This window comes from Delphinapterus leucas, chromosome 4 (genome assembly GCF_059928025.1).
Source record: "Delphinapterus leucas isolate spDelLeu-1000000601 "Yukka" chromosome 4, BTC_Dleu_Yukka2, whole genome shotgun sequence".
Classification (NCBI taxonomy): domain Eukaryota; kingdom Metazoa; phylum Chordata; class Mammalia; order Artiodactyla; family Monodontidae; genus Delphinapterus; species Delphinapterus leucas.
Window position 1 is genome coordinate 138203539 of NC_143132.1, and position 10030 is coordinate 138213568.

The 10030-nt window shown below is 54.6% G+C and overlaps 1 protein-coding gene across 1 annotated transcript; it reads right to left on the reverse strand.

Annotated features, from left to right (window-relative positions):
- Window positions 1-5836: 5836 nt before the first annotated feature.
- NUDT16 (nudix hydrolase 16) lies at window positions 5837-8454 on the reverse strand. Its single transcript, XM_022561778.2, has 3 exons — window positions 8317-8454; window positions 7953-8222; window positions 5837-7210 (listed from the first exon to the last, which is right to left on the reverse strand). Exons 1-3 carry the CDS (start codon window positions 8452-8454, stop codon window positions 7031-7033), a joined length of 588 nt encoding a protein of 195 aa, XP_022417486.1. The 3' UTR covers window positions 5837-7030.
- Window positions 8455-10030: the final 1576 nt, after the last annotated feature.

Sequence of the window (10030 nt, forward strand, 5' to 3'; positions counted from 1 at the left end):
CCATAAAATTATGATGAGTTAATTACCTGACATGATTTTATGGTATTCTTTCCTACTTTGGGGAGTTGCATACTCTTTTATTCCATTTTACACTATCATTTTCTATATAGTATGAGGTAGATTAACCTAGTCCAGAAGGTCAGGACCAGAGACTGCTTCCCTTAGGAAGTGACATTAAAAATAAGAAAGAATGGGAGTTAGTGAGGCAAAAGGTGCATGTGGGAGGGGAAGCTGGGGTGGGGGTCGAGGGTTAGTGGCTTGGGGAAGGGGATGAGGTTTGCCCTGCAATGAGCCTGAGGTGAAAGTGGCTTCCTCAGCTCTGGTGGGTCGGAGGGTGAGAAACTAAAGGGGAGGTGATCAAAATGCAGGGGAAATGCCTGCGTGGAACATTATGCAGCCATTAAAAGGGATCCTGTGGGGGCTACATAGCAGCATGGAGCAACACTTTGGCTGCAAATGGCAGGCATGGGTTTCTACACTTTGTGAAGTATAGCCACGTGAAGAATTATGGAATCTCATGAACAAGATCCCTATTGGAACAAAGAGGAAGTTTGAGTCTCTAGCCTTTTTTTCCACCTGTGGTAGGCATGGGTTGTTTGTGCTACACAGCATCCCTGCCCCCTCCCTCGGGGGTCTGCTACATCCCCAGATCTCCTCTCTGCTCCCCCAGCCACTACGAGGGCGGAGGAGCCTGGCCTGGTCAGTCAACTGCATAGTCCTAGTGTCAGCAGGGAGGGCCCAGGTGAGCACATGACCACACCTGGCCACTCAAGCTCCACCATGACTTTCTCATTTGGGGCTGAAGAACTTCAGTCCTCCTTCAACTCAACAAACTACCCAACATTCTTCCTGGGACGGGTCGCATGTCCACCCTGAATCCTTTCCTTGTTTCTTTAGATTCATTTGGGTTGGGTTTCTGTAAATTCACAAGAAAAAAGCAATTTCCTTTTTATTTTTTTAACTGGTCATTTTAAAAACAAAATACGTACACATTGTAGAAGGTTCAGGCAATATGAAAGAGCATAAAGAAGAAAGTTTATGAGTGTCTCTCCCTGTGGTTTCTTTCCAGTTTTATCACGTTGTGCTCAGAGAGTGTGATGTGTACTCTGTCATTTCAGAAGTGGTACAAGACTGGAGAGGATTTACTGAGGTTTTCTAAGGCCCAATAGATGAGTAATTTGGTAAATGTTTCCTGGTTCCTTAAAGGTAGATTCTCTGCTTCAATCAACAGAGTTCAGGATTTATCTTTTATTTTGCTGACGTTTGTGCCTAAGCTCTTTGTTTGGAGTCTGGAGATAATATAATAGTATCTCTGTCTGATATAGTTGGGTTGTTACATACGTTAACACATGAAAACAGCTTACTTAGAATAGTGCCCACAGCACAGCAAGCACTGCCAGAATATTTGTTGCCATCATCATCATTATTATATATCCTAGATTCTGTACTTAAACGTTGACATTTTATCTGTCAAGGACTGAGTTTGTGCTCTCCCAATACTGTTGTGTTGACTTCTCCTTGCATTTTCCATAGATATCCTGTATATAATCTGAAATTCATGCAGTCATTGTGGATAAACTCTTGATCAATTAAAGAAAGCTAATAGAGATCTAGCCCTTTAAACCCTTTCCTCGGGGCTGCCAGCTGTTTGTGTCTTATTCCATCTTTCCTCTTATTCCCCAGTCCATGTATTCCTTAAATTCCCTGAGCAAAGCCTGCTTCTGTTGGGGAATCACTCTTCTAGAGAATGCTCTTTATCATTTACAGCCAGTGTTCAAGTCCCTTTCATGAACAGACCCCATGTTGTTATTTCCTGTTTACTTCAGTGAATTGGAGGCAATCCTTCCACTCCTTTGCCCTCAACAAGCACATGGCTCACTCACCTGCTCGCCCCTCCCTGTTACCTGGCCTCTGCCTACATCCCCACCTGGAACCAGTCCTGGACCGCAGGAAGGTGGGAATGGATCAGTCTGTTCTTCAGCGGCCAGGAGAGGCTGTGGGGCCGGGGCTGTGGGTAACAGCCGCCCTCCCGGGGCTTTTCCAAGGGCTGTTTATGATTACTAAAAACCCCACCAGGGTCATCTGACTGGAATGAGAGAGGTCCTTGCCACTGCATCCCCTGGGAATGCCTGTGGAGGGTAACAGGCACCAGGGGGGTAGGAGAGGGCTGCGGTCATATGCGAGCAGAGCGCTTGGCAGGGGTGGGGCGGGCATGGGGGAGGAGGGGCGGGGATGGGGGAGGTGGCCCCGGAAGGCAGCTTCATCTCTCTGCCTCTGGCCTCTACCAGGCTGCCTTTACCTGGAGGGAACGTGAACTTCCACGTTCCTGCCTCTTGCGGAGTTAGGGGGCGAGGCCATGTGGTTTCTTTTCCTGGGAGTTTTCTGTGGCCTTAAGTCTATGGTGGGTGTTTCTCTTTCCTCTGCCCTGCCCATGCCCTGTCCTTCCTCCTCAGAAGTGACCCTGTTTTTAAATATAGCCCCCCACCTCCTGCTCACTGCCTGTCCCTGAGGAGGGCCAAGGTACAGCGTTTGTTAGCTAGGCTCAGATTCTGTCGCCATTCACTAATTTCATCAGATAAAATTTCTCTGTTTTTTTTCCTCATGTTCATTTGTCTGTGTGGAGGGGAGGGTTTGGAGAAAAAAAGTTTTCTGTGCAATAAGCCAAAGTCATAGGACCCTCGCCTTCCCTCATCTGCACGTCTGCCCTGGTCTGGTTTACTCAGCAGCCTTTGGCCTGAGTAACTGTGAAGGTGGCAGCCACTCTCCTCAAATGTTTCTGCTCGAAGCAGCAGCTTTGCCAGAAACTTGATAACCAAGGAGACTCTGGCTCCGGACAGCCTGGGGCCCAGAAGTGTGAATTCAGCACCAGCCGCTGCAGCCGCAAGGAAAAAGCAGAGAAATGAGAAGTGCGAGCATCTTGCTGACTCTGCTGAGAAAGGCAGAAATATGTGTTTGGGGGGATGCAGCCAGGGCCACTCACCTCCCATGAAACAAAATGCGAGAGGGGCCAGCATGAGGTGGAGACCCAGCACGGTCTGCCTGCTTTACCCTCCCCACAGGAACCACAAACCCAGTGGCTCAGATGAGGAAGAGGTCAGGTGCTGGCTGAGTCACCACCGCAGTTAATGGGGTCAAGGATTCCACGGAGCTGCCTGACTTCTCTCTCCCCTTGATGACTGGTTTCTCCAGGCCAGGGGGTTTCCTTCATACTGCAGCAGGAAGGTACTGGATGAGAGGGGAGAGACCAGAGGCGGGTGTGCCATCACCTCCCTGCCTGCCTGCAGACGGGAAGATGAGGCAGGCGAAACGAACTCAAGCCACAGAAAGACGAACACTCTAGGGGGGCTGGCTGAGACAGCACCCTCTCACTGGGAGAGTGCGTGTGGGGATGATACAGGGAAGCCACGGGCTGTCCCCCTCAACAATCCCCAGAGCCAAAAAATAAAAAGATTTAGTATAAACAAAAAAGCAAGCTGACGACTGCACTGCCAGGAGGCTCTGACGTGCCGGGACAGCCCAGCATGAAGATGCAGTCTGTAAGGGCTGTGAAGCAGTGTGTGCGGCTGGGCCCCGGGCCAGGTCTGCGCAGGCCCAGCTCCAGGCAAGGTAAGCGATGCCAGCACTCCGATCCCGCTCGGCCGCAGGGACCTTGCCTCCACACAGGGATGAGCGAGGGCTGCGGACACACAGCACAGATGGAGCAGGTGCAGGCTGTGCCCTGGGAGGCTCTGAGGCATCCCTTCCCTCGGCCTGCCTACCTGGGGAGCTGACGGCGGCGGTCAGGGCCAGGTTAGGAGACAAAGGACAGAGTCGTCCACCTCTCCAGGCACCTACCTGATCTCTGCAGCTGCTCCCACCCCCACCCCTTCGAAGGCCAAGAGCTGCCACCCGTCCCCACCCACTCCTTCTTCACAGCCCTCTCGCCCAGGGCTCCTGCCCTGTCAGTGCCCTCCTTCCCCTCCTGGAGCCTCGCGGAGGACTTGGCTAGTAGCTCACACTACCTTCTCCAGCAGCCGTCAGTTTCTGGCTTCATCACATGGACCTTGACTTTCCCATGATGGCTCCACCTCAGCTTCAGAAACACCCTCTCTGGCTCAAGTACCCCTCCCCACCCACCACAGCCCATGCTGGCGTCCTACCTCATCAAGACCTCCAGTTCACTAACCCCTCCGGGGTCACCTCCTGCCTTCAATTCCCGTCTTATTCAGATTAAATCTTACACCCCACAGTCCAGCATTACGTCTCCTGTAATCTCAGCCGCCTTGCCCCTCCTCCCCTGTGCTCCTCTGGGAAAGGCCCAGCTCTGCCTCAGTGACCTTGTCCCACCTGAACACAGCTGTGGGGGAAACACATGCGTGTGCGTACACCCACCCCCCCAGATGTGGTACATCTAAGCGCCTAGATCCTCGTCTCATAGCTCAGCCCCGCCTGCCCTTCTGCGTTTCTGTAATCGACTTGCTTTCCCAGGTGCAGATGAAGGACTGCCTCACACCCTCTGAGAACATCCTCCACCCACGTCCAGCTGATGGTCTCACTTCATTTCACCAGGAAGAGATTACAGCTCCTTCAGCCCACCATTAATTGAGCCCCTCCTCCTCTATACTTTCCCCTCCTCTTCTTGAGCCCATTGTGTTGCAGGACTGGCTGTCCTCCTCTCAGAGGGCTCAGCCCGCCTCCTTCTGCACGGACTGTGCCCCTTCAGGAACCCTCTCTCCACTCTCCACCTTGACTGTTCCCATCGACACCCAGGCTCTCCCACTGCAAACCCTCCCTGACCTGACAGCCCTCTCCAGTTCTCACCCCATTTCTCACACCCTCTGGACCTGCTTCTCACTGTCCACCCCACCACCACCTACTCACTCAACCAACTCCCACCCCTTCCTGAAACGGCTCCCCTCCAGGTCATCCACGACTCCACGCTAAGACATCCAAGAGACAGTTCTGCCCTCCTTTCACCAAAACGCTCCTGAGAGCCTGGCATGTCCACCCTCTTCAAGCAGCTTCCTCTCAATTCCTTGTCCTCCTGAACATGTCCTGCTTCTCCCCGCAGACTTTCAGGGCTGGGTTCCCTTAGGGCCCCGTCCTGAGTCTTCTTCTCTTTTCTCTCTCCTTGGATGACCCCATCCAGTCTGAAGTATTGCCACACCATTTTTATGTGGATGACTCACAAATTTAGGTCGCAACACATCCAAAATGACCTTGATTCCATCCCCTCCAAAAGCCTGTGTGGTCCCCTTCCAGCTTCGCCAGGCTTTCCCTTCATCCATAAGTTGAACACCTTAAGGCACCAGCTGAAAAGTCACCCTTGAGTCTTCTCTCTCCTCACCCCACCCTCTAGCCAGCCCATGAGAGGGCCTGTCAGCGCTGCCACCACCATCTCTCAAGGGCCCCCACTTCTCTCCACCTCCTCTGCCATCCAGGCCCAGATCAGCACCACCTTCCACTTCCCCTCCTACCCACTTCCAGTCCGTGCTCCACACACCTCGCCCCGACCATGGCCTGTAAGGCTCTGTACCATCTGGTTCCTGCTTCACCTCCCCTTGCTTACTTTAGTCTAATTACACTGGCCTTTTGCTGCAAATTCTCTGCTTCCCCCTACCACCCCCCCTCCCGCTGCCACCCCCAACTGAGAAATGGAGTCTCACTCCCTACCTTTGTTCTGGGATAATTTGCCAAGATTCATTCCCAGAGCCTTAACACGTGCTCCTCCCTGGAACACCCAGAATCCTCTCCCCACACTCCTCCCTGGCTCTGTCCTTTCCATCCTTCAGCCTAAATGCTCTTCACAGAGGCCCTTCTGGACCACCTCAACTAAAAGTGAAAGATACCAAGGTGGGACCTGTAGCAATCCTTTATTTCCTTCTTAACACAGACATAAATAAAACAAGTAAATAAGCATCATAATTTAATTAATCTTATCTTCATTTCTAGAGCAGTGGTTGGCAAACTGTGGCCCACAGGCTGGCCACATCCCTTTTTAAATGGTTTTATTGGAACACAGCCACACCCACTGATTTATGTATTGTCCACTGCTACTTCTGACTTGGCAGAGTTATGCAATTGCTACAAACACCATGTGCCCCACCAAGCCTAAAATATTTACCATTTGGCCCTTTAAGAAGAAGTTTCCTGGCTGCACGGAGAGCAGTCTATGGCTCTCTCATCCCTAGATCACCAATACCTCATACAGCTAATTTGTTGAAGGAACTGAAGGGCTTTGAGGCCCAGCTATAAGCCCTTCTTTACTGGGAGGCTCTTTTTTATTGGGACAGGTCTAGATCAGGGCTGGGCCAGCTCCCTTCACTGTCCCCAGAGTCTAAGGGATCCCAAGTGAAAGCCCTGGAGGAAATGCACCAGAACCCAGGGGTCTCGAGTCCAAGGTCAGTCCAAGGAGGCCAAACCTTTTCCTCACCCCTTCTGCTCAGTTTCAGAAGAGGGCAGGGGGTAGGTTAGGGCCCTCTACCACCCTTTCGGGGGGATACTGCTCTGGCCAATCCCCAGGCAAGGATGCAACTACTTTCAGGGGGAAAACGGGTCCTCTGCTTCTCTGTCCTCCCCAACAAGCATGGGCTGGGCTAGACCCTGGGAACAGCCATGAAGGAGTGTGGGGAGAAAGCCTCCCTGGTTCAGAAGCTCCTCCCCAGCAAGGAGATGGGTATGGCGACAAGCTACGCCCCACACGTGCCACTTCCTGCTTAAACTGGACACGGCAAGGGATGGGGGAGGCATCAGCTTGTGTGTGAGTGCGTGTCTGGGGGCCACTAGGCTGTATGTGCGCACATGTACAGGGAAGATGCAGGCTCTGTGAATCTGCCAGGGCGCCCAGGATGAGCTGAGTACTTTTGCCACTGACGCCATGAGTCGCCACGTGGCCCTCTGCTCAGAACACACTACACACCTTTTCCTTTTAATCTGTTATCATCTATCAGGCCCAGGCCCAGAAGAGAAAACATTCCCTTTTTCCTCCCTCCCTCCCCAGTACAAAGGCCCTGATCTCAGGCAGGTTCCATGGGTTTGTGGAGGGCAGCCTCTAGGGACGAGCTGAGAACTTTAAGCGTGCGAAAGAGCCAGGTTCCAGCAGTCCGAGGTTCTGGAGGGCTTCCAGCAGCTGTTCCCGTGCATTTCCAATAAACGTATTCTCCAGGAAGGCAGGCAGGCCTCCCACACCATCCCGCAGGGTGTACAGCGGCACCCGTACCAGGCCCAGCACCTGGGAAAGGAAGGAGACATGAGACTCTGGGAACGCAGGGAGCTCGTCCCAGCCAGATCTTTCTAGATCAGAGGTCTCACCCCTTTATCAGTCCAGCAGGACCAGGCCTGAGGACGCACACCTCTGTGGCCCTAGAGGGCCCAGGTCTTTGCAGACAAATGACCCAGGTCATGCTCTCCAGCTCCGCAAAAGCTAACCCTTCCCACATCACAGAAGTGGCTCCTGCCTCCGGGATGCACCCTGGGCCCTACGGCAGTAGTCCTCAAAATGCCGCATCAGCACCATTTAGGAACTTTTGAAACATGCAATTCTCAGGTCCTTCTACCCCTCCCCCACTGAGCCGGCAATTCTGGGAGTGGGGCCAGTAATCAGTTTTAATAAGCCTCCCAGATGATTCTTATACCCGCCAAAGTTTGAGAACCATCGCCATACACAATGTCCCCCTCTACCCTCGCCTAAGTGCCAGGGTTTTCCCTCAAAACATCAGGCCACTTCTACGCAAGAAAAACAGGGGCCTAAGGTGCAGCGCCTGCCACTATCAAGGGGGACTAGAAGAGTGACTTGGATGGGTGTGTTCTACAAAGACAACTGTAGAGGCTTGTGAAGTGGGGAGGGGGTTCGATCTTTGCAGGGAGACCAGGTTGGCTGCAACTAGTCACCCAGACCCCAACTACACGAGGAAACTGTGGGACAGGCCTTCGGGAGCTGGAAGACGCGGGGTGGGGTCCTGGGCTGGCCCCACCTCCAGCCCGTGGTCCCGGGCGCGCGGCGCGCCCATCTCCACGGCAGTCAGCTGCTCCAGGGTCAGGCACTTGGCGTAGAAGTGCGCCACGACGCGCGGCCGGGACCCGGCGTGCGAGCTGCGGTAATCGGCACGCTCCACGCGGAAGGCGGCCGCGGCCTCGCCCAGTTCCTCGCCTAGCTCGCGGTTCAGCCCGTCCTCCAGGCTGCAGTCCCGCAAGTCCACGAAGCCGCCGGGGAAGCCCAGGCGCCCGTCAAAGCGCATCTGCATCTGCGGGAGAGGGAAGCGGTGATGGCTGGGGGCGCCCAAGGCGGCGTGGCCGCGGGGCGGGGGCGGGCGGTGGCCGGGCGCGCCCCTTCCTCACCAGCACTGCGTAGCGCAGCGGGATGCGGCCGAAGAGCAACCCCGGGTCCGGCGCGTAGAGCAGCGCGTGGCACGCGTGCCGCCAGCCCGGCCCCAGCTGCAAGGCCTCCGCCAGCTCCAGCCTGCGCATCCCGGCCATGACCGGACCTCCCCGCTCGGCTGTCCAGGGGGCCGACTTGGGTAGCGGGCGGGACGGCCAGGACCAATCACTGCAGGGCCCGGCGGCCAGGACCAATCCCTGCAGGGCCTGGGGCGGGGCGCGGCCGTGGGCCCGGGCGGCAGCCAATCAGCGGGGCGCGGCGGCGGGTAATCGGCCCCGGGAGGCCTAGGGCCAAGTGGGACTCGGGGGAACTGGGCCTTGGCACGGGCAAGGCTGCAGGCGTGGCCAGGTCCTGGACGCGGCGGGAGACCGTTAATAGTGCTGACGTCACAGTCTAGCTGCAGGGGACTTCCCCAGCCGGTTGGGAGAGCTGGGTCGTGCGAAGAGGTTTGCAGGCTGAGTAGAGTTTAATTATCTAATTAGGGACGCATCCTGGGAGCCACACCTAGTTGGTCTGGATGGTACACAAAGCCCGGGGCCTGGGGTGGGGTAAGGGTTAGCAGAGTTGGCTTCCGAGCCGCAGCCTTCCCTGGGTGGTGGGGACAGAGGAGCGATGGGTGTTAGAGCCACCCTGAGGGTGACACTGCGGGGACTCAGTAGCTGATTGAGTGTCGGGGGGAATTTGCCAGGATGACGTCAGGGTGGATGGCGCTGTCACTTTCTGGAATGGGGATTATAGGAGGGGGGTGAGCAACAATAGTGTAGTTCTGAAATTGGGGGTGGCAATAGGTGGTGGATAGGATGGACAGACCCACGAGATTTTCCAGGAAAGAGTAAGGGAGGAAAGGGCTGTGGGTGAAACTCTGTAGGCACAGGGAGGAGAGCAAGGGTCAGAGGTAGAAGAAGTGCCCAAGGCTTTCTAGACTTTACTCTCACATATGCTCAGACCACTGAGCTGTGAAGGAAGGTGGGGAACCGCGCACCCCCAGGGCAGTGGGCTCCTCAGGACCTGATGCTGAGTGAGGAACAGGGGTTCAGAATCCCTCGCCCCAGGCCTCCCCACCTTTTCTCAGGCCCTGCACTCTGTGCAGGTCATCTCTCCTCAAGAGTCAATATTTATTACACAGAGGAAAGGAGGAGGCAGCTTCTCGAGAAGGGCTGGGCTTGGAGTCACAGCCTGTTAGTAACAGCACGTGATGCGAAAGAGCCCAAGTACCCACCCAGACACAGGCTGGCGACCTTAGCAAGGCAGTCAGTTCTCTCAGATCCCAGTCTCTCATCTGTTAAGTGCAGAGTATTCCAACCTATTAAGGATATTAGAGATTTAAAGCACTTAGAACAGTGCCAGGCACAGCAAATGTAGCTATTTGTGGAGTCAAGGGTGGGGTAGAGTCTTATGTTAAAGGCCAGCTGGCTGGAACTGAGCCACACTCACCAGGCCTCAGAATGGGGCAGGGAGGGGAGGTGGGTGGAGTGAGACGTTCCTGGCATTATCTTTCTTAGCTTAGTCTTCTGAGTAACGTGGCAGAGATGGTATCTACTGACATCAGGCAACTGGATCGAGGTGATGAGACTGTAGGTGTGACACACTCATTCCCCTTTTAGAGTTCTAGGGGGCCTAGAAATGGCCCTGGTTAAACAATTAAACCTTGCAAAAAGCTCATAAAAACTGCCA